Source organism: Leptinotarsa decemlineata, unplaced genomic scaffold (genome assembly GCF_025532065.1).
Source record: "Leptinotarsa decemlineata unplaced genomic scaffold, Ldec_3_MD MMD2_tig00078346_RagTag_RagTag, whole genome shotgun sequence".
NCBI lineage: Eukaryota > Metazoa > Arthropoda > Insecta > Coleoptera > Chrysomelidae > Leptinotarsa > Leptinotarsa decemlineata.
Genome location: NW_027412724.1, coordinates 6,206,203 through 6,232,437, shown reverse-complemented (window position 1 = coordinate 6,232,437; position 26,235 = coordinate 6,206,203). Strand labels below are relative to the sequence as shown.

Genomic DNA, 26,235 nt, shown 5'->3' with positions numbered 1-26,235 from the left:
CAACCACATCCAATAAAATACCACTTCGGTATTGGTCAGTACGAGTTGGCATGATAGTCAAAAGAGTTGACGTGATAGTCAAAGCGGGCTGACGCGTGAGGGCAGACGTCGTTGAAGGTTGTGTTAGTTTTGCGAAATTTCTTTATAGATAACATAATTAGATTTTCCAAGCTATTCATTACTTAGTGCAGTTGGAATATTTTTTTCAGTTACTGTATTTTTAATGTAAAAATATAAATTACTAGCTGTTGCCCGCGGCTTCGCCCGCGTAGAATATGGTTTGTCACATTAATTTTCTTGACAAACCATTTTAAACAAATAGTTACATTTTTTATCAATTCAAAACTTTAGGTTTCTAACTTCAAAACTTACGAAATTCAATATAATCTTTGAACCCCTATTTTTCCCCCTTGGGGAGTGGAAATTCCTAATTCCCTTTCTTGATGCTTATTTACGCTATACAAAGAATTTACCTGCATATTTCAAGATTGTAGGTTCAGTAGCTTCGGTTGTACGTTAATATGAGAGTATCAGTCAAACAATAGGTACCATACCATACTAGCTGTTCACCGCTGTTTTACCTGCGTTACCGTAGGAACCTACCCTATGTGTTATTTCAAGCCATGATCTATCTATATACCAACTTACATTTGAATCCGTTGAGCTATTTAGGCGTGAAAAAGTAAAAAACGTGAATACATACATTTAATAATAATAATAATATCGTCTTCATTATCTTCTAATACATTCAAATGAAATTAATCATGTACAGTTCATTTATTATGAGAAGACAAAAGGCGAAGTTCAATTTACATGATGACAAGTCATCATTTAATTGCTCTTCCACTTAACCTCTTTCATTCATCCATCCTACAAAACTTACAAATTTATAATATTAGTAGAAGTAGGATTAGTAGGATTACCAATGTATTCCATTCTAATCCTTTCAGTTTTTTTGCTGAGGCTATCCAAATTGTATAAGTACCTATTGATTGACTGGCACTCTTATAGTAACCTACAGCCGAAGCTACTGAAACCAGAATCGTGAAATATGCAGGTAGGTTCTTTGTATTGCGTAAATGACTATCACCAAAGGGAATCAGAAATTTCCACCCCCAAGGAAAAAAATAGGGGTTTAAATATTTTATTCAATTATGTCAGCTTTGAAGTTGGAAACCTGAAGTTTTGGGTTAATAAAAAAATATTGTACCTAACTATTTGTTAATGTTACCTAACTATTTGTACCTAACTATTTGTTAATGTGACAAAATTATACGCGGGGAAAGCCGTGGACAACAAGTAGTAGAAATATACAATCTTCCGAAACCCAATTAAACTAATTACGGATTTTTTTTCAAGGACAAAACACAAGCACTACAGAAAAAAATTTAGGTGCTCTTAGAGCGGTGCCTGTGCGAAAATAGTGATTCGAATTGGATTCGAATCGCTGAATATTAAATCCATTTGGAAAAACGTTCTCAGGAAGTTTATTCCACATAAACGTCGTTCTCCAAATGAAAGAGTTCTTAAACAGTGACGTTCGTGGTGTACTGAGTTGAACCTCACAACGATGAGCAGCCACAGTCCGTCGCATATTTCTGATATGTACCGCTCTTGGTGGAATCAAATGTGTCAAGTCACTTGAAAACTTTCCGTGAAAGTATCTATTGAAGAGAGATAAATCAACAACCTTTATTCGATATCCCAGACTATCAAGGTTGCAAGTGATTTTCGCGTCTTCAATCAGGCGGATGGCTCTTTTCTGGATGGAATCCAGCAGCTTCAGAGTATGTTTGGGAGTGGAGCTCCATACATGAAAACAATACTCCAAAAAAGGTTTCATCTGAGCTTTATAAAGCATCAAAAGTTGCCAAGGTGTGTACAGTTTTCTGGTTCGAAACAGTGTTCCAAGCTTTTGAGAAGCAGCCTTTGCAATTCCAGCGACGTGATTGTGCAAAGACATATTGGTGTTCATTTTAACTCCCAACAAACTTATCGAAGCGGAATAGTCTGACCTTATATTATTATATTCGGTTCGGAGATATTTATCTTCATGGAGAAAACCGATGCCTGGGTTTTTATGGCATTGAATTGAGCCTGGTTACTTTCACCCCAATTCAAAATTACTTCTAGATCCTCATTAAGATATTCAACCTCCATTTACGCAGCCGATGTCCTGGAATCCAAATGTAATGACGAGATAAGTGTGCTATCGTCAGCAAAGCAAAATACTGGAATATTAGTTTTTTCCAATAAGTCGTTGATATACATTAAAAAAAAGGTTGGAGACAATATGTATACCTGGGGAACACCAGCGTTGATGGTGAAATTATTCGAGACATATCCATCGACAGCCACGAACGTTCTTTCAGGAAGGTGAAGAGCCATACACAAAAATGATCCAACAAGCTATAGTTTGGCCAGCAAACCCTCATGGCACACACGGTCAAAGGCCTTAGAAATATCAAGCGCAATATCAGCTTTGACTCTCCATTTTTTTCGATTGTGTTATTCCAAATATGGGAGACATACGGTAGAAGGTCGCATGTTGATCTTTGTTTCCGAAAGCCATATTGATGATCACTCAAGATGTTGAATCCTTCCAAATATTTGAAGATATGGTGGTTTCCAGCTTTTTCCATGATTTTTGATATCACTGATAGCAAAGCGACTGGTCTATAGTTATTTGGAAGAGTTTTCTTGCTCTTTTTGGAAATAGGCTGAACTCGAGCAATCTTCCAACAAGAAGGAAAAACCCCTTTCTTCTAAGACAGGTTGAAAAGTCTGCAAAATACTGGTGCGAGTTCATTTGCGCACTTCTTAAGTACGATGACGAGCATTTCAACAGGACCAAACGCCTTGTTAATATTGGGCTATTTAAAAATTCGCCTGACTAGACGCTGTCGAAAAGTAATTACCGGCATTGTGTGGGAATGGTAGGTGGTGCCTTTCCCAGAAAATCGACTGTGGAGTGGGACGCAAATTATTATTCAGCTAGTAGATTTGCTTTTTCTATAGCTGTTGTTGAAATTGAACCATCCGCCTGTGTTAGTGGTGGAATTATGTATTTTGTAAATTTCTGATTAACAGCTTTAGCCACCGACCAGAAGGATCCAGACCCGTTGGGATTAGCAAACAGTTTATTTCTAATTCTCTGATTGTGAAGTTCTATGCTTTCATTTATCCCAAGTTTGCAGCTGTTGCGAGCATTACTTGTAAACCTGGTTCGTTTTCGGCACTGGGATTTTTGCGCCACTGCCGGTAGGCGAGATGTTTGGATAAATGAAAGATTCAAGTTAACACTATTCTGAGATTTTCATTGAACAAATTACAAAAAACGCAACACGTGTTTCGCTATACAAAAACTTTCTCAGGAGTGTTCCTACTGTATGTACACGCCTGAGAATGGACGCATGGGTTTTCATCAAGTATCGACCAATTCCATCACATAGCTGAACATGTAAAAATATCTTTCAATTTTGAGTTGCGACATTTTATTCTACGATAAGTTCATAAATTTTTTTATATATGTTGATGATTCTAATATGGTTTGATTCATCCATTCAAAATTAAACATGACGTGTTAAATGACATAAATACACAATATAAACAACAAGGCAGACAAATGTACTGTAATTTTGTAAACAATATACGAGAGGGGTATCATAATACCAATGCACTCTTGTTTATATGCATAATTTTATCTTTATTACGATTAATGAATATGAAATATTCAGTTGCAATTACAACTTTTTCTCGCCCTACCTCTTGATAAACAAATTATTATATTTTTCCAATTATCTATTTCAAATAATGAAACACAGCGACCAGTTTTTGAGTGATTTTCACGAAAGGAATATTTATATCAATGATAACTTGGTCAGTGAAGACGTTCTCACTATGGTGGTGGGGTAACGAATAATAAAGAGTATTTTATTAACAACACATTTCCTTTGTTCACGATATGAAGTTATTAGTTTAGAAATCTTCTTCTGACGAAGGTTTTCGGGAGTGGAGGAACGAGTCACGATGAAATTATTCCAGTCTCGGACCCATATAATTCTATTTCCATTGCGGTATTAGCCAAGGTATTTACATTTTACTATGCAGGAACGTTGAGAGAGGTGAATCTTCCGAAATTTCATTTCGAAATATAAATTTTTTCACAACAGTATTGATTCAGTATATAGCTTGAGTAGCAAAGTTAACTTTTGACAATTGAAAATTAAATTTGACATTAATGAAAAAATATATAGTTCAACTCGATTGCTAACAAAACAAATAACGTGACACTGTCGAGAAGTTACTACGATACGAGTGTGTTTTAACAGTCATGTTATATTTTTTCACATGGAGACATTTTAATAATTCATGGCGTACTTTTTAAAATGAATGTAAAACATTGCTACGTATCGTTTCTCGATGAAAATAAATGCTTAATAATCACTTGTTTCCATAACTAATATGTACTGGCCCTTTGTTGGCAGTTTGTCAAATTCCCCTATACATAATTTGGATTGTCCATAAATTGTTTGCCTTTTGTGATTCAGTGCCTCACATTCGTATATAAAATGACGGGATGTCCATATTCTTTTGGTGTATTGCTTGCAGCTAGGGTCACCATTATAAAACTTGAATTTGTTCAGATATTCAATGAAAGGGTAGTGTCTAGTAAGTGGTCCTGTGATTATTCTGGGCCACTCACTGATTTGAGAAACACTTTTTTTAGACGGTCCCTTCACTAAAGATTTCCCATTTGTGTTTCCAGGTATATTTTGAAGTATTCTTTTATTTCTCATTGACCTAGTTGCTGACCTGATCTCGAATAAAAGCGTTCGGTACTCCCAGAGCTGGTTCAGGGCCTATATATTGAGTTGATAATCCATATCTAGCACAAGCTATTTCATTGACCGTGATCCTTTGAATGCTCTGGCACTCAGTATACAGTCCAAGTATTATTGTTTGGCAGTTTATCTATGAAAAGTGAGAATTGAAAATTCCTATGTTTATTTGCCACTTTTATTTGTACCTAAAGTTACTGCAGTTTCATCCTAATACAAGGACATTTTCAAACGAATAAAATAAACTAAAGTACTCAAGAATGTACACCTCTACATACCTTTACAACCAGATCGTTGTAAAAACGGTCCTTTATTACCTGAATTTTGTTTACCTATGACAATGTGGGGACGCTAATCTGAAAACCGGCGGGTAAACCAGGTAAATTTGGTCATTTAATAAGTTCCTTCCGCAATGCTTATGATTGTGAATTTCCAAGGATTCAAAGTAATTGAAGTTCTGACCCTTGCCTGCATAGTGCAGAATTTTGGTATTGTTTAGATTCGGTAATTCGTGGTTGCATGTAGTTGCATGCATGTTCGGCATACTGTTTTGGAATTTCGGCCACATTGTCCAACATAAACACTATTATACTCCAGACACTTGAGCTTATAAACTCCAGCGTTATCTTTGTTATTGATAAAGGAAATTTGATAACCTGGCTCATGCCAGGTTATCATGCCAGCATTCATGCCAGGCGTGAATGCTACTTCCACATTGGTTTTTCTGAGAAACCTCTGATTGTTTGATTTGGGGGTATATTAATCTGTACGTAAATTTGAGGCTTTGTATTCTGACTAGCTTCTGGATTGTGTCTGCAATGAAACCATTATTCTATCCTATCTGTATAATTGCTATAATTTCCCTATCCAGATTGTTAGCAGACAATTGTCAATGTGGCCTAAATTTCTCAAAACGGTATGCTGAACATGAAAGGTCCTTCAGGCTAGAAAAAATGATTCGATGTTTTCAAACCATTCCTTGGTATGCAACCACAAGTTCCCGAATCTATTTTGCACTAAGCAGGCAAGGGTTGGAAACTCAAATTAATTGGAATCATTGGAAATTCATAAACATAGGCATTGCGGATGTAACCTGCTAAATGACCAAATTGACCTGATTCACTCGCCGGTTTCCAGATACCTACATTGTCATAGGTGAACAAAATTCATGTAATAAAGTCATAAAGGACCGTCTGTTGTTACCTGTTGTGGTTGTATAGGTATATACGGGTGTACGTTGTTGAGTATTTCTGTTTATTTTATTCGTCTGAAAATGTCCTTGTATTAGTCTGTTATTATTTTTTTCATTGAGCCGCTGTTGCCTCCTTTTTTATGAAAACCTTCAAAGCTAGGATCTTGTGCAAGAGAGAATTGAAGAGGTATTATCATTCAACGTGCGATTTTCTGTTCATTTGAAGGCTAGTGTGTTGGATTTTTGAAATATTATTTCCCTCAATGTTTCCTAAAGCGATGAAACAGTTGAAAATTTGGCAGCATTCACGGTGTCTTAAGGCGATTAAACGCACTGAACCTGTTTAATCGGTGCTCCTATTTCACATAAATCCTGAAATTGTACTTTTAAACTAAGAATTTTGAGTTTATATTAACGTTCCTTCTTTCTGATAATAATCTCGACATATACCTCTCGTATTTCCATGTTCATTAAAATTTTGCTTTTGAGCAAATTCAAACGAATAATTTACGATAAAATCACTCGAACTATGGTCTCGGGATTTTATCAAATAGTTATACACTCAAGTGTTTAGAAAAATATTTTATCAAATAGTTATACACTCAAATGTTTTGAAAAATTTTGAAAAATATGGATTTGGGAACATTTTGACCGATTAAACTTAGCGCACGCTCAATATAAGCCTTGAAGAGTGATTTGGTCGATCTTGGGAGAAGTAGAAAAGTGATTTGGTCGTTCTTGGGAATAGTAGAAACCAAAAAACTTTTTTTCCCAAAAAATTTGTCACCTCTAAAAATATAAACCTTTCAAATTAAAAAAAATAGTTTTTACACTTCAAGTAAAAGTATCAAATATATCCATCAAATATTAGTTAAAGCGTCAATATGTCAATATTCAACACTATATAATATATAAACATACTGGGTCCTTAAACAAACTGAATTAAGCACTGTGCAGTTGAATGAAGACGCTCGGTTCAGTCAATCTTTTTAGTTAAAAAAATTGAAATTCATTTCTCTCCGCCTAACTGAACAGTTGAGTTTAACCAAAACTGACATATGAATAGTTTTAACTGAGAGTTATATATGTTCAGTTATAACTTTCAGTTAACAGTACGTGAGTGGCCGTCGTAGATGCACGTGGTACTCCCAAAAAAATTCTTGAAGTAGGCAAAATCGAATTAATAAAAATCCACTACCTACTACTCAAAAATGGTTCAAATTGAAAACTTTCATATTGAAAGAAATTCGTACAATTACAAACACAAAAAATTCGTAATGATAAATATAAAACGTGTTCCGTTACGAATTTTCTGCATTGCATCATCGAACACTTTTTATTGAATTAACACTTTTAAAAATTGGTAGAATGAACCTGACACGAAATTACGTTATATTTATCAAACAAATATATACCCCTCTTCATCACTATCCAAAAGAGGCGTTGCGTCACTCATGATGAATAAACACTCACTAGACGAATCGTGCTGGTACTGAGACAAGCATGAAGAATCAAAATGTTCACCAGAATTATCTTTTAGAATGATAAGACGTCAATAAGTTTACTGAAATTATAGGTTTATCTCATCAGTTATTCTCGAGATTATGATGGGCTTTAATTCTAACAGTGGCGTTTTTTGAATAATCAACTTGTTCGATTGATGACCTATTTATTTTGTAGAAATTCATATTGAATATAGGATAAAGAAAATAACTTTTGTCTGATTTCTAATTTTTAATTCGTTACAACCGGTTTAGGTTTGTTAAACCGAAATTTCACAATTTCTGACGTGAACAAGTGTTTATTAAAAAAATTATCAGTTATGTAGGTAACGCGGTTAATTGCTAAGTCAATTTTAATACCAGATAATGGATAGGGTATATGTACTATCCGACCAGCTCTAGATCTGGTTTTTATATCATTTATGGGAACTATTGAAATAAATTATCTAGTTACCACGCCAAAACTAGTTTTCGAAATGGAAGGTATTAGATTTTATCAGCAAACTTCCCAAAAAAAAAGCAAGAAATACAAAGTACCTATAGTTGACCAAAGAGTAAAGTAGTTCAAAACTTTTTTGAAAAAATTCGTTAATGTCTAAATAATTTTTTATTCCAACATTCCTTAATTTGTTAATAATAATGAATGTGTTATTAAAACGCTATATAAATATTTTTTATACGTTCATACAAAAACAGTTATATTTAGAGGAAAAAATGCTTTTTTATTATACAAGCGCATTGAATTTTTTGTTGAGTGCATCCTTCTATTACAACGTTTTGTAATCATGACAAACATGAACACTTAAACCGACGCGACGCCATATTTAGTCACTATAAGCGCGAACGGCTGGCTACGTTGACTTGAATAATGCAACCGCAGTTCTAGAAGTCTCAATCAAAAATTGACTGACAGTTACACAATTTTAATGGTTTGAAATGAGTAATATTATTGGAAAATGCAAATGCATCGTCATTTATTCATTCTTTAATAAATCAAGAACACAATATGAGATAAGTTATAATCGTTTTTGATTATATTATGGAATATTTTGCTATCAAATTGACCTTTTTTTCCCAGGCTAGTGCCATCTAAATGTAACTTTTTGGTATTTGTATAAACGTTGAAAAAATAACTCATGTAAAAAATGATTATTGCACACGTCATGAAACTTTCAAACGAGGCCGTTTGACAGAGTTTTTTCATTTTTTGCATGAATAATGATTTAGACATTTTCTTGTCGAATATAAAAAATATTAAATGAACATTATATTTGATCAATGAATTGAATAATTTATTCATATTCACTCATTCAAGTAACATTTTCTACATTCATTATGTCACTAGTTGTCATTAGTTATGTCACTAATTTTTTTTAAAAGAAATACGTTGACGTGGCTTAAAGAACAACTATTAATTTGAGAAATTTATTTATAAATAAAACTTCACTATCGAATAGATGAATATATAAGTTGATTTGTGGCAGGTACTTGCCCAAAACATTATATTGGCTAAGCAAGGAGAAAATTTTCCGAAAGAATAAAAGAACATAGAAATAGTTTTTGAATGTGAAGACCAACTCCACATTTGCATAACATGTTTTGGCAGAGAGATACGAATTCAATCACGATTATGACATATTATATTCGGAAGAGGAAGGATTGAATCTCAGTCTTATGGGATGCTTGGAAATCAATAGATTTAAGAATTCCAAGAATGAACTTTTAGAACAAATAGAATAGAATAGTTCCCCTTTATTAAATTATTATTATTAAATAATATTAAAACCGTGGGGAAAATACTCCATACCTCAATAAATATCTACTGTACTGTGTCGTAGTAAATAGAGAATTTTGTACGTCATACATTGATGCTGTTCATTTTTTCCAAATTTCAATTGGCTGCCTCCTTTCACCTTTTTGCTATATGATGTCGTCAAGCGATTTTCGGCCAGTTTTTCTCTACGAATTCAAATTGAACCGAAACGCTGCCGAAACAACCCGGTAAATCATCCAGGCATTTGGCAATTTTGTCAGCGGTTGGTTTGATTCACTATAACTTTCTGCAACCGGGCGAAACCATCACAGCAGAGTCCTATTGTGAGAAAATCAACGAAATGTACCGAAAATTGTGTCAGCAGCAGCCGGCACTGGTTAACAGAAGAGGTCCGATCCTGCTCCACGACAACGCCTGCCTCCACGTTTCACAAATCACCATCCGATAATTAAACGAATTGAGCGTAGACATTCTGTATTACCTACCATACTCCCCAGACCTTTTGCTAATCGATTACGATAACTTTCTCACCGGTAGAACCTTCGCCAATCAGGACCAGGCAAAAACGGCCTTCATCGAATCACGAGCATACAATTTTTATGCTAACGAAATTGATCGACTTGTGTTACGTTGGCAAAAGTGCACTGATTCAAATGACACTTATTTAGAATAAATTGAATAGGTTATTTGCTGAGATATTACAGTTTGAAGTAGACTCATAAAAACGGAGAAAGTTTTTGAACAAGCTAATAAAAATAAATACTACTTGATTTTAATAAGTGGATTTTCTTATCATTACATGAATTTTTACGCGAAAGTTGTTGAGATGATAAGCATTATAAGTATGCTGTACGTTAACGCTCGTGAAATTAACCTACACCTAGTGACGGTTGGAGAGATATACTCAGCAACACAATTTTCAATTATGTGAACTTCTTATAATAATTTCATTCTTCCACGATGACTAATCACCGATTTATAGTTTCTCTGACCACGATTATCAAATACCACACTGATCCATAGGCGGCTCGTTATTGGATTTAGGAAAAGGTTATTCAAAAATGAGGGCACCCCATTAATAAAATCTTTAAAATTAGTAACAATTAGTTTTTCCATGCTCATTAAAATGCATCAAAATGGAAGGGAATTTATTCTGGGAGAGATTATTTTTTGAGGAAAAGGCGTTCTATCTACAAAGGATGTTTCCCACAATTTTTTGTACTAAGATGTTGAAGCCAAAACGCTTTTCTCCGTTGGAGTTACATGCAGATAATGTACCGTAAAATTGTTTATTTCAAATAGTTCTAAATAAAAGTCCGCGATAGCATATATCTACCTGTGGTAGCCACTATATGCAAAATATTGAGCCATAAATACAATTAAATTGGATATTTTTTTACCATACACATTTTAGAAATATCTGTGAAATTCTTATAAAAAATTGATACTATTGTCGTTTTAAGTGTTTGATATAGATACACTTCGTCTTTTACACTAAGTAATTTGGACGAATCGTTTGAAAGTTATCACGATAAGATTAACTTCACGAAACGCAATAAGCCATTACGCGTCGCGTCTACTGTAAGACGGTGGGAGATGATGCGCAGGGGTAGAGGGGCGGTCTAAGCAATGAAGCGCCATCGCCGAGAACGCGACCCCAAGGCGAGCAGACGCGTGAGGGCAGACGTCACTGAAGGTTGTGTTAGATTTGCGAAATACCTATATAGATAACATAATTCGATTCTCGAAGTTATTCATTACTTAGCAATTGGCATATTGTAGTTGGCATATTTTTTAGTTACTGTATTTTTAAAGTAAAAATATAAGTTACTAGCTGTTGCGAACGTACAGCCGAAGCTACTGAACCTAGAATCTGGAAATATGCAGTTAGGTTCTTTGTATAACGTAAAGAAGCACCAAGAAAGGGAATTAGGAATTTCCACCCCCAAGGGGGAAAAATAGGGATTCAAAAATTGTATTCAATTTCGTAAGTTTTGAAGTTGGAACCTGAAGTTTTAAGTCAATAAAAAATATTGTAACTATTTGTTCAAAATAGTCCGTCATGAAACTTAATGTGACAAACCAAAGTCTTCGCGGGCGAAGCCGCGGGCAACAACTTTTAAAGAATATTTTTCTCTCTCAATCGCCTGGTGTAAAATTTTATATGGCAAGTAACCCACTCGAGAACAAATGACTGGATTTCGTAATTGCTTCGTCAACGCAATTTCTTGAGTAAAGCTTTGATAAATTCCAAAATTATCTGAGAGTTCATAATCTGTTCAATGACGTTGAATGAAAGGTGTGTAGAACAAGTAAAATATTGTGAAACACAGTAGTTGAAGTGAGTTGTTGATGTTAAACAAAATATATCTGAATGCCAAGATAATGTACATATCAACAATATTTGCTAAATTAATGAGTGCGATATCAGATGTTTTGATGAGACATGTTGACCAGCGTTTAGTTGAATCTTCATGTAAATGGTAACTTGATACTGAAATAAAATGATATTTTGTCATTCGTTGATACGATCTGGTTTTGTTTACTGCAATATTTCATTTTGGCCCACCCACACTCTGTGAAATCTGTTGGCCTTGTAGAAATTGAATGCATAGTATTGTCAAAATATTAAGTTTGATCTTACATGGCAATCATTCAATGAAAATGTTTACATTAGAACTTCATATTGAGTGAATTAAGTAATATTAAGTGAATTTCTGAAATTAAGTGGATTTCTGTGTACGATATTTGGCAACTGGAAATATGAAAAATGAGAAATCAAACTTTCTATGTTTTTACCACTTTTATTTGTAACTAAGGTTACTGCAGTTTCGACCTAATATTATGTCCTTATAGGAATAAACTGTAAGTTACAAATAAAAGTGGTAAAAAAACATAGGAAGTTTTATTTCTCACTTTTCATGGTGATCTCCTACCACGTAGTAACTAACGGCTACATCCATCAATGAACTGGGAACACATTGTATAATATTTTTAAACAAGGCTGCCTTTCTTCATACATGCTTTTTGGGTAATTTTGGGGAATAATGAAATATTTTTCAAGCGTTTATTTACAGATTGGGTCCAAAGCAAGCATATTTCCTTATCACCAGAACTTCAACACTCTTCACGACGAGCATTTCATCAACCAAGTTAGTGTCTTCAGGAGATGAAGAGTCGAGCGTCGAGAAGAATTTTGAAGTTCAAGTGCTCGTTTTGGATTTATACTATGCCAGAGGTTTCATTCAACCTTTCATTACAGTTTGACTATATTATTATGTCTAATTCATTCGATTACTCAAAATATAACTTGAAAACACTATTCTCTAAAATCACTAGACAATTACTTCATTTATTGCACTTATCACTATCATTTGCAAATTTGTTGTAACTAATCTATCTGCTATTCTTTGTTCTTGTAGATTCATAGTGAGATTCTAGTGTCTCCGTCTTCACCTTATGTACTCAAGGATCACTTCTTTCAAAATGAAAATTATTCCCAATGAGCCTTTTTCATGAGAATAGTACAGCGAACGTGTCACGAGAGGCAGCACTAGTAGTAGGGACAAACATAAACTATTCACATGTAAAACAGTAGTATTTACGTAATATTAATTTATTATTTAAAAATATAAATCTGATATAAAAAATTATTTTGTGCTAGTATAATACCATCAAAGCATTGCTGTTTTGCGAATTGTACGTCGGATAATCGATATCCGGAAAAAAACGTGTTTTTTATGGATACATGCTTCGAGGAGAGTGGATTTAACAGTGCAAAAAATAAATCAATATTCATATGTATGCTCTAAACATGAAATGAATAGTGAATTTTTCATAGTTAATTACCATTGATTAGAATGAGATATAACCTCAATCGTTTATTAAATTATATTCATTTATTATATTTAATTAAATTTATGTCATTAACATGTAGGTATATTTGATTCATATTTCACTCGGAAATAAGTCTGAAATTCATAATTATTTTAAATTTCTTTTATTACAGTTTGAATCTACCGCTACTCCTTCACTGGAGTCTGTATAGTAATCTGTCTATTAATTCACTTTTTTTTCAGTTACTTTTAAATTACGGCATGCAAGCCAACGTTTTAATGTTACAACATTGTTATCCTTTACAGTTGCAAATTTTAGTTTTGCTCTAGGAACATCTTCTGTTAAAAATATTCTTTTTTAATTGTACTTTACCATATGTTCATATGAGGATTAGGCAGTGTTTGTCCCTACCGAACTACTAGCGCTGCTAGTGAGTGATTTTTCGTACTTCAGAAAAATGTTCATTAGGTATTTCTAGCTCGTGTGCCATTTTTCAGTGCCCTTAAAAGGCCTTCGGCAATAGGTAATGAAAATGTTTTCTAACCCAAAATTTCGTTGTGGTTAGGAGTATAAAACAGTCAAAGCACATTGATCCTGACCAATAAGAATTGTTGGTTGGGCATCATAAAAGGAAAGTACAGGTGCTTCCTTGATTTATGGGTAGATTCTACTTAGGTATTCGACATCAATGGTTTGTCTTGGAAGTGAGAGTCCACTAACAGTTCGAACTTTATTCATTTTGTTTATTTTTGAGTTCTCTTCCATTGAAGATACCTACACTGTCACGCTTTTGGAGTAACAGGGTGGTAACAGGGAGGTAACAGGGTGATTCCGGTCCATTCAGTCTTAATTCAATTTTGCTGTCTATCGATGTTGTCGTTGATGCCTCGTCCAGTAAAGCAAAGGTAGAATTTTAAGTTTCACTTAAATTATGCGAAAAATGACTGTGGGGTTATCTTGTTGAAAAAAATGTATTTTTTCAATATGACTTCATTTGGGTTTGAACAAAAACTTGTAGAAGCTTCGTTTTCCTTTTTTGTAAAATCAACGTTGTGTAATATGTTGTGGATTTTTTTGCAATTTTCAATTCCACACGTTTTTTTCAATCTACACGAGTAAATATTATACCTGGTTTCAAACAGTAAAAACAGAGTTTGTAGTTTTTTGAACATTTGGCAGTCAGTCAAATTATGGAAGTTAAAAACCTGTGGCAAGCTGTTGATTCCGGTTTTGCCGAAAATGAAATTAGAGAAACACAGGAAGAAAGATCATAGTGCAAAATCTTTCTTTATCTTTTAGTGAATAATGCATTGTAAAACAGCTAAAGATATATGGGAAACTTTGAAGAAAATCCATACTAAATTTGATACTTGGCATGGCTTACTGTTACTCAAAGATTTCATCAATACCACCAAAAGCTCAGTACCTGAATTGACGAAACGGGTTATGTTATACCATAAAGGTAAAAATGCTGGATTCGAATTTAGCGAGAAAGTTCAAGCAGGATTCTCTGTATTAGATCAATATGAGCACTTAGCAAGGAATCTGAGAGGCGATGAAAATTACCTGAGTATGTGCAATTTGAAGTCAAAGCTGCTAGAAGAGGAAAGACGAATAGAAAGTAAGTCGAATGAACATAGAGAAAAAGAAGAAGTTGAAGAGTATTTGCGACGCAAAAGAAATAGATGAATTTTAAAAGTGGAAATTTTAAACATAGGGGTGGAAAGCCATTTAACAGAGCAGGCTCGAACCACTAGATACTACCAATACAACAACACCCAGTTATTAACACGAACATTTGAGGTGCTGAAGATATCTGGAGATAGGTCACATTGGAAAAAATGTCTTTTGTCTGCAGCAAGAGAAACGAAACAAGACATATCTTGGCTTGAAATCTTTCAATTTTATTTTTATTTTTCATTTTTTGTTAATAATAATTTTTAATTTTCAGCTTTTATTAATATTTCATTTTTTATTTTTTTGTTGTTGTTTGGTTTTATGTTATTTCTTTGTAATTTCAGTTTTTGTTCAAATAATATTTTTTTAATATTTTTTCAGGAATTTCAAATCAATTTATATTATATTAGACAATGGAAGTCCGAACTGATGAAATAAGACATATCTTTTTAATGAGCTGGAAAAGTCGGAAGCTTCAATTTCAAATTTTGCAATTAGTGCTATACGAAGGGGAGAAATAGCAAATAAACATCATTTTTCTCATTTGGTGAATGATAAAACGAATTGGGATACTTGGATTCCAGACAGTGGAGCTATCGATCATATGACGTCAAATTTTGTGAAATTTATAAATTTCACCAAACAAAACACGGTTGTAGAAATAGCTAGTAGAAAGACGATACTATCAACTGGTTTTGGAGATATTGAACTGGAATTGGTCGAAGAAAATGGAGGATCCGTTATATTACTTGAAAATGTTTTGTATGTTCCAGAACTGAAGACTAATTTATTGTCGGCGAGTATAGCAACTGAAAAAGGCCTGAAAATAATATTTGAGGAAAATCATTCGAAAATAATTGCTCCAAGTTGAGAACTAGTTGCAAAATCGATCAAAATTACTGGATTAGTTTATATAAAACAGAAAAATAATAACACGAAGCAACATGAGTCATTTGGAAATATTTTTGCAAATGAAGCCATTAGCTGATAGCAGATACATTGTCACATTCATAGATGATTATTCAAGATATTGTGAGATTGGTTTTATGAAGAGCAAAGATAAAATATTCATTAAATTAAAAAAATATGAAGAAGGAGCGGAAAATTTAGATAGAAAAAATATCTTCTGTTTACGAACTGACAATGGTGGCGATTATTTGTCAAATGTATTTGAAGAGTATTTGTAAAAACATGATATTCAACATCAGTTAACCATTCCAGGGACTCCGCAACAAAATGGAGTGGCAGAGAGGATCAATCAAATATTGTTCAACGCAGCAAGATGTATGATGATTGAATTAGGTTTGCCATGAAAAATTTTGGGCAAAGCACTTGCAACAGCATGCTACGTTATGAATCGCTGCGCTGTGCAACAATTGCTAAGCAGGGAGAAAGCCCATAATACAGATATTGAAACCGATAATCTCCATTGATAAATCTCTTTCAGGGGTGTTTGGCTGCAGAGCTTGGGCAGTGAACAAAACAAGAATAAGTAAATTCACTCCTAAAAGTATAAAATGCATATTTTTGGGCTACGATAGAAATTTCAAGGCATACAGGATGTGGGATACGAGAAAGGAACAATCTTTCATTAGCAGAGATGTTGAATTTGAAGAAGACGTTTTTCCAACCTTGCATAATAAACCAGATATTCCGAAAAACAAAACAATGGGTGGAGAGAGGTTCGTAATATTATATGAAGAAGAATACTTCTGATTTTTGTAACGAATGGAGAAAAATATGTATTCAATAGAAGTAGCAGTTAACAGGAGGAGATTACGGAAGTAGAAGAAGAACGAATTTTGATCGACAATACACCCCAAACTACAAACATGGACAACACAAACAAGGAAAATGAGGAAGAAAATGCAGACAATCTACTAAATCAGGCAGAATATGGAAGAGACCTAATTAGATATCAGACTACATAGTCGACGAAGAACCATGTATATCAAAATTTTGTAATAAAGCTGAAAGTTCTAGAACGGTGGAAAAAAGACACCACGATCCAGACAATCTGACAGACATTAACTGAAAATAACCGATTAAATTGGCAAGACGCTATTGTTCAAAAATTTGATAATCTCATCAGAAATAATACATGGAATTTTGTGAAGGGACAGACGAAACTAAAACAATCAGGACGAAATGTGTTTTAAAACAAAGTATGAGAATGGACGGATAGAAAAGTTCAAAGTCAGAGTTGTTGCACTAGGAAATACTCGAATGCCTGGAAATGATTTCGATCGAACATATGCACCAGTTGTTCAGAAGAAAACTATGAAGAAGCTGTTTGCCATTGCCGCTGAGATGAATTGGTTGATACATCAAATGGACATCACTGCAGCATATTTATCTGCTGATTTGAAAAATACTATATTCATGAAAATTCTAGAGGGATTCAATAGTGTTCAAAAAATGTTGATGAAGAAATTTCCGAATGAAATTCTGAATTATCGAAAAGAAGACGAATTTGTTTGTAAACTGAATAAAAGTATATATGGATTGCATTAGTCGGGACTGATGTGGAATGAAAGAATAGACAATTTCATTGAAAACCAAGGTTTCGAAAGATCTATTGCTGTTCCACGTGTTTATTTTAAAAGTGAACAAGAAGTTATAATCATCACCATTTACGTAGATTATATATTGATTTTTGGAACTAGAAACGAAATAAACGAATTAAAGTTGAGTTTCAAACAAAATTTTGATTCCAAAGACTTGAGGGAAGTGAAAAATATTTTATCAGTCAGAGTTACGAGAGAACAGGATAAAATAAGATTAGACCAGTCATTATATGCCATCTAACTTTTGAGAGAAATGAAGATGTTGGAAGCGATTAAGATATACTCCTCTACACGTAGGAGAAAAAAATATAATTGATGATGATGAACCCTTAAATGAGGAAGATAAAAAATTATATCAGAGAGTTATTGGAAGACTCGATTTAGCATTCCTCGTTATATTTATGAGTCAGTTCAATCATAGACTCTCAAAGTACCATTGGAATTATATGAAACGCATTCTCCGATATCTAAATGGGACAACAGACTATGCATTAGAATATTCCAAAACTGCAGTGTCTACATTGACTCAGATTGGGGATCCAATGAAACAGATAGAAAGTTGTACAATGACTATGTTTTCAAAATTGGAGAAGGAGCTGTTAGTTGGTCCAGCCGTAAGCAACACTGTCTTGCACTTAGTACTGTAGAATCAGAATTTAGCGCCTTGAACGAAACAGCCGAAGAACGAATTTTTTTGAAGAAGTTGGCTCATGAAATATTCAAGGAACAATTTTTTGGCGACTGTTTTCCTATTTTCATCGACAATCAAGGCACGATTAAACTCGCCGAAAACAATATAATTTCCGAAATGTTAAATAACATTGATTTGCGTATGTTTCACGTCAGAGATTTGATAGAAGAAAAAACAATAGTTTTGAAATATGTTCCATTACAAAAAATTTGGTTAATCAACTAATTGGGGATCAAAGATCCAGGAGTAGTGTTAGAAATGGTTGATTTTTAGTTAGCTTTGTATTGAAATGTTCCATTTAATTTTGACTGTGCCCTGTAAACGTGTCTATGGGGGTAATTTAGTAACGAATTCATTCAAGATTGATGGATTTTTATATGTCCTGTATTTTCGAAGGTCGTCTAAATGGAACTTTCAAAGTTGACATTATTTGATGAAACAAGAAGAGGTTGTATTGCATCTCTAACCCTTCCTTTAAAACATCTTTGTAGACGAATTATTTTTTATCTTCACATAGTATCAAAAAGCTTGATGGAACGTTTGAACTGACTGTAGAACAAAGGCCAGTCCTCTGGATTCCTTTCGAAAATCGATAATAAATTTGATTTAACATTGTCTGTTTTTCAAATCATCTAAAAGAACAATTTGTTCAGGCCAGTCTCAACTCCCCACACTGTAGGTTAATGGACTGACACCTTTCAGAAAACAACTACTCCCCTGGCTGATAACACGAAGGGCGTTGAATTATATCCGACATGTATCAGTCAGTGATTTATAGCCAGTCTTCAAGTATGCCCACTGACTATTTGTGAGAAGTTGTCTGTTTTTACCGAACATTTTGATTTATTTATCTTCAGAACGTCTAAAATCTGGTTAAATTATCAGTGGTCATCGTAATGAAATTGTTTGGGTTATTTTCTGTTTCTTCCATTTTCCACTCAATAACTTTTTCTTGTAATGTCATTTCTTACAAATCAATTATGTTTTTGCCACTAGAGATTGTGGACGTTTCAGATGAATAATCTTGACTCTAGAGCTTGAAGATTTCATAATTTTTTTATCTGTCTTCGGCATTAGATGGATCTTCTAATGAAGAACGATTTTGCAACTCCGAAATTTGTCGTGGACCATATCATACGTCGCTATATCTTTCAAGGGGAACTTCTTTAGTTTTCCTCTAACTCCTCCTCAGGAGGGCTCATCAGTACCAATCTGGATAACATAACAAGAAAAAACAGACAATTCATTCATAAATTACGACACTATGTCACGGAATGAGTGATCTATTCATGTCATCGATGACATCGAAATGACATTCATATTGGCTTATTTGATTAAATCCCAGCTAAAGGAATCTTGTTTGAATAAAAAGGGTCTTATTTTAAGGAGTGATTAATTTTTTGGGGAGAAAGTTTTTGGCATTCTACTACTCCATCTTAATACAAAAAATTGTGGTAATCTTCCAAAGAAAGAAAGGAATTGATGGATTTCAAAAGGAGTGACTATATACATAGATGTGTAGTTCATGTTTTTGCATAATTCAGTAAAATTATTTGTTTCGAACGACGTTATCTTTTGTGTAATTCAATGTTTATATGAAAGTGACTATTTCAGGAGGGCTTTTTTTTCTCTTCCAGTTTGTGTCTGAAAGCTACTTCTTTGCATGATCTATACATTTATGTATAGACTTACTGATTTTGAAATTGATTAATTCCTTTCTTTCTTTGAAATATTCCCATATTTTTTTGTATTAAGGCGGAGTAATAGAAAGCCAAAAACTTTTTTTCCCAAAAAAACCATATAAAATTATTTAAACATACTAAGTGATCAAAATTAACTAAAAGCAACAACAGCCGCCACTATCACCTTAAAAATGATTAACAATAAATATGTTTTTATCAAATTATTCTCTGAAATATGGAAATTGATATGGTTATAAACAGTGAAAGTGGATAAAATGAATCATATTTTTATTATCGTGTACTCATGATTATGTTATTGTTTTTTTAAATTATTCATTAGATATTCCTCACTAGTGTTACCAAGATTTGAAAAAAATGCTATGAATAATTACAAAAATCAAAACTATATATTAAACATTATACTTTTTTCCTAGAGAAAAAAATATATATACACAAAAACTGGTATTGTTCGATGACATAATGCTAATTGAATGAAGGAATAAATAAAATGTGAGTTATGTAGTTTGTCTTAATTGATGTGAATTCATATCCTGTTTTGTAATCTAAAAATTATAATCGTGCCGTTACACTTTTAAACTATGAACAAATAACTGAAAGATATTCTACAAATTATTTCTTTCTCTAATGACAACAACTAATCAACTGAAATCAATTCATTAAAATATTATAGAAATTTCTGGACTGCATGCATTTCGATACGACTTCAGTAATATCAGATACAATTAATTCTATATTCATAAGTCAACAGGTTTGAATCATTTCTATTTTTTGTTTCGTATTTTATTTCTAAACGCCAATTATGAAGACATTGAAATCATTGAATATGATTCCCACTTTATATAAAAGAAGTATACATTTTGCATTATTGAAATACTTAGATCATTTTTTGACATTCACTCATGTCATCACTAAAGCTAGTTCATTTTTACCATTAGGTGACACTTTATGTTCGTATCGTTGATAAGATACACCACAAAGATAAAAGAACTTCGTAAATATTAAATAGTTTTTTAAATACCTACATGTTATTATGAAGATAATGAGCTGATAACAAATTTAATTGCATATAGTATACAGAAATTACCATAATTACTACTTAGATTTTTATTTGTAACGAACGGTTTCGGTTTATTAAGCAAACTTGAGAATGTATTTGAGAATGGTTTAATAAACTGAAACCGGTAGTAACAAATGAAAGTCTCAGTAGAAATTTGACAAAAGTTATTTTCTCTATCCTATATTCAGCATGAATTTCCACAAAATAAAGAGGTCATCAATCGAACAAACAAAATAACTGTTCATGGTATAAGTATGAAATGATATTTATAAATATTCAATGATACATGATTAACGATATTGACGATAAAAGATTTCAAAAACTATTGATTTTTAGGATGAAATCTTCATTTAATGTATTAATTTATATCGAAATAAAACTCTTCTCCCACACCCCAGAAAAGTAAACTTATCTATGCTGGGTGTAGTTCATTTTTTGATGGTGCCATTTTGCTTCGTGAATTCAAAACAAGAACTTTTCCCAATCACCAGAAATGCAATATTCTTCTCGACGCGCGTCAGTTTTCTTGAAGACGCCAACATAGTGAAACGCGCGTCGAGAAGAGTATTGCATTTCTGGTGATTAGGAGAAGTAATTATTTTGGATTTATTCTACACCAGAGATTCCAGTTTCACCTTTCATTGGTTTTTGGGTTTCGAAAACGGAAAAGGATTATTTTTCGAAACGTCAACCATCTAGAGTAAGTCAAGTACAGAAATTTCATTTTTTCCACTGATTATTCAATTTGTGCAAAATGTATGACCACGAAAAGTTACTGGTTAATTGCACTCTTCAGAAGTTTATATTATGTAGTCAATTTTCAGGGTGAACTTTTCAGTTTGTATTTTAATACACTTCAGCTGATTCGCTATTGATTTAGTTTTGTTTATTTACACACCCAAAAAACAGTAAGTAACATTGACTCCTCCACAAGTAAATGTCTTCCTAAGAATATTAGGTTTCAAACTGTTATCAATCAGTATATATCAGGGTATGATCAACTCTAAATACGAAAGATAAAATGTATTCATTTTAGGATAGGTATGAGCAATTTATACCTTTGCTCCTAGTAGAATGGTTCCATAGATTATTTAGAAAATAATGCTAAGATGATAAGATGATAATGATAAGAAATAGTGATTGAAAGTAATTTATAACTGCAGTAAATGAAACTGCTAACACTATATAAAAATTTGGGTGAGTTTGATTCTTAACAAAGCATTACAGGAAATTTCGTTTAAGGAGCGATACAAAGGTTTCTCAAAAAATATAATAGTCCAAGATTCGATGGCTACCAGACATTACTTATTTTTTTGAGAAAAAAAAGATATATATATATATATATATATATATATATATATATATATATATATATATATATATATACAGTGTGACCCATTTTTAATGGAAACACCCCTCTAAAATTTGAAGTTGTGAACCGATTTTGATAATTTTTTTTTGAAATGTCAAGTACCAAAAGGTCTACCTTGGGACAAAATTTGAAATGTTTATTAAAGTTTCAAGGCATACTACGATATTTTTTCTTAGTCGAAAATCAGGATTTTTTATTAGCGATTTTTTTATTGAAAAAATCACTGGATTCAGAGTGCCTCTAAACAGGTGTGACCAAAATTTCATGAAAAAATATTCATTATTAACAAAGTTATGACAACTCAAAAATTCGAAAACTCACACAGCTAACAGTCACAAAAAACACCCTATATCAACAGATATAACCATGAGAATTTTTTTTATGATTTCAACAATAAAGTGCCGCCAGATGAAAAAAAACAAATAGCGTAAATATTTTTAATGAAAATAACGGAATTACATTCAAGTTTTCACGCAAATTAACTAAAACTAAGACCTAATATTTCAATTTAAATCTTAGTTGCCATGGAAATGATATTACAGTTTGACACTTGTGAAAGATTTAAGTGTACTATTGTACAATATTCACCTTACAGTTCTTCCAATTATTTTGTGTCATGGCTGCAAGATTGAGCGTAAGAGAGAAAATTGAAATTGTACGCCTTTCAGGAGATGACGTTAGAAGTGCTAAAGAGGTTTGTAGAGTATTTAATGAGAGACATCCAGATCGTCCTTGTATTAGCTGCGGTACGGTAAATAAAATAAATAAAATATTCAATGAAACTGGTGCAGTATCAAAAATGATGTTAAAAAGTAATCCTGTACAAAGACGAAACAGGAATGACAGGAATGATCAAATCATTTTAGATTATTTCGGAAATAATCCTTATGCCAGTATAAGGATTGCCACTTTAGATTTGAATATTCCACGAGAAACTATTTGGAGATATCTTAAGGCGAAGAATATTAAAACTTTCAAGCCAAAATTTTTACACACACTTCAAGAAGGCGTCGAAGCAAGACGCCTGGAATATTGTTTATGGGCCCAAGGGGAATATTTAAACGATAGAAATTTCCTAAAAAATATTTTATATACCGACGAAGCCACTTCTACTACAAATGGAGTAGTGTCATCACAGAATTGTCGCTATTGGGCAGCGGATAATCCTAACAGGGTAATAAACTGTAAAAGCCAGTATTCCCAAAAAATCAACGTCTGGTGTGGGATATTGAACGAACGAATTATTGGTCCTTTTTTTTGAGGAAAACATTAATACGCAGAGGTTTCTAGAATTTTTAAACAGAGAGTTTTGGGATGCTGTTCACGAGCTGCCAATCAATGAACGATCAAATTTAATTGTCCAGTTAGATGGATGTTCAGTTCATTATGCCAGAGCTGTGAGGCAATGGTTTAACGAACATTTTCCAAACCGATGGATAGGCCGTGGTACTCCGTTTATAGAGTGACCACCCAGATCTCCAGACCTCACAGTATTGGACTTTTTTCTCTGGGGACTTCACACACAAAAGGTTTACAAAAACCGCTCAAGAGATAGAAATGAACTTTGTGCAAGAATTCGACAGGTATGTGCAGATATTAGCCCTCAAGAACAAAGGAACGTAATCAGAAACATTCGTAAGCGCTACGACACATGTATCGAAATACGTGGTGGATTAGTAGAGGCTACTAGAATATGAGTTAGAATTAATTGTTGCACTGAATCGAAACATTTCAATAATTAGTTATTAGTTACGTTTATTAAAATTTTTTGCTTCATTGTAAGTTGAATTGTATGAATATAATTCCGTTATTTTCATTAAAAATTATATATTGTGACTGTTAGCTGTGTGAGTTTTCGAATTTTTGAGTTTTCATAACTTTGTTAATAATGAATACTTTTTCATGAAATTTGGGTCACACCTATTTAGAGGCACTTTGAATCCAGTGGCGTAGTGATTTTTTCAATAAAAAAATCGCTAATAAAAAATCCCGATTTTCGTCTAAGAAAAAATATCGTAGTATGCCCTGAAACTTTAATAAACATTTCAAATTTTGTCCCAAGGTAGACCTTTTAGTACTTGACATTAAAAAAAACAATTATTAAAATCGATTTACAACTTCAAATTTTAGGGGGGTGTTTCCATTAAAAATGGGCCACACTGTATATATATATATATATATATATATATATATATATATATATATATATATATATATATATATATATATATGATATATAAATACAGAGAAAGATTTTATGGAGTGTATATGATATACAAACCAAAAATGGAACAATTCGTTGACACAATGAATTGTTCCATTTTTTATTTGTATATCACACACACTCGATAAAATCTCTCTCTGTATTTATATCCTGGACCCGGATGTCACGTAGCTATAGCTGCCTACGTGGTCATGTTGAATGTAGCCTAGGAATTCTAGGTCTTCTAACTGGAACCACAAATGTGCGGTTGGCTCCTGTTGTTGACTCCGTGCGTATGTGTTGCTTCCTGCTTTCGGCAAACAAGTGTTGCCCATCTTCTTACACTTGTCTGCACCGCGCTGATGAGGCCAAGAGCCAGAAACATGTGTCCGCGGTTTGCCCCCCTTTTTTGGAGTGTTGTGTCAACGAATTGTTCCATTTCTTATTTATATTATATTATATATATATATATATATATATATATATATATATATATATATATATATATATATATATATACATATATATATATATATATATATATATAAATATATATAAATATATATACATATATATATATAAATATATATACATATATATATATATATACAGGGTGTCCCTGGACTTCCTCTTTTCCTCTCGGGAATGTATAGATGGGGTCAAAATATCACCAGTACTTCATATAACTTTTTTTCCTAAAATCCTTCGTTACCAAGTAACGGGCCCTCGAAGTTACAAAATGAAAAATGTTTTTCTTTGATAACTTTTCAAGTGAATATTCAAAATCATCCAAATTTTGGTAATTGACTAAACAAATGAATTCCTTCGATAAGCTTTCATGCAGGAGTCAGTTGTTTTGCTACAAAGTCAGGAACGGACTACCCCCGATGGTCCACACCCCAAAACTTTGAAATGACAGATATTTTTCAATATTTTTCAACAAATTAAGGTTACTTGGACAATTTTATGAATAAAAGTACTCGTGTGGAAAGTCGATCGGAGCAACGAGTCTTGATAAAAATGTAGTTTCACTCGACGACATCAAACCCGCTCGTCCACCATTATTTGAAATGAATAATTATCAAAGCAGAAATAATAATGAAAACGTTAATTCAACAACATTTATCCTGAGATGTCTACCATTATTCGAAAATATTAGTTTTTAAGGAAAATGGAAATGATAGGTAAAATGTTCATAACGAATTTTTATAATGCAAACACGTTTAACTAACGAAACTCAAGAGCCTCAAGAGCAAACAGAAATGAAAAATCCGCTACAGAAACTGCTCGATATGACCACCTTCTCTCTCTATACATTTTCTTAGTCTGCGAAGACACCCTCTCTGTACTTGAAATAGCATTCCAGGGTCGTTTCGTATGGCTTCACAATGTAATGTTATTCTATTCAACAATGCATCTCTTGTGTGAATAGGTGTAGCGTAAACAAGGCTTTTTAGATGCCCCCACAGAAAGAAATCCAATGGATTTAAATCCGGAGACCGCGATGGCCATGAATATGGCCCACCTCTACCAATCCATCTATTGTGGAAAATATGGTTCAGATGGTCACGCACAATCAAACTAAAATGAGGAGGAGCGCCATCATGCATAAACCACATATCTCTTCGGGTTTGCAATGGAACATGTTCCAAAAGTCCATTCAAATCGTTCTGAATGAACTCCAAATAACGTTCTCCATTCAATCGGTCCTGTAGAACGAATGGTCCTATAAGATGGTTTCCTATGATACCAGCCCAAACATTCACGTTGAATTTCCGTTGGTTTTTGGTTTGCAATATCCCATGGGGATTTTCTTCGG

General features: G+C 33.1%; 1 protein-coding gene across 8 annotated transcripts in view; it reads right to left on the bottom strand.

The window, feature by feature from the left end:
- Positions 1-26,235, bottom strand: part of ATP7 (copper-transporting ATPase 1) — a 112,563-nt gene that overhangs the window by 34,429 nt on the left and 51,899 nt on the right. Inside the window, exon 1 of one of the 8 annotated variants that reach the window (XM_074185801.1) lies at positions 9,343-9,416. The exons of 6 other annotated variants lie outside the window; for them this stretch is intronic. In XM_074185801.1, coding sequence (XP_074041902.1) covers positions 9,343-9,401 — 59 coding nt within the window. In that variant the 5' untranslated portion in view covers positions 9,402-9,416. Of the gene's footprint in view, positions 1-7,448; positions 7,589-9,342; positions 9,417-26,235 lie in introns of those variants that run through there. One more of the 8 variants, XM_074185802.1, reaches the window with a different exon arrangement.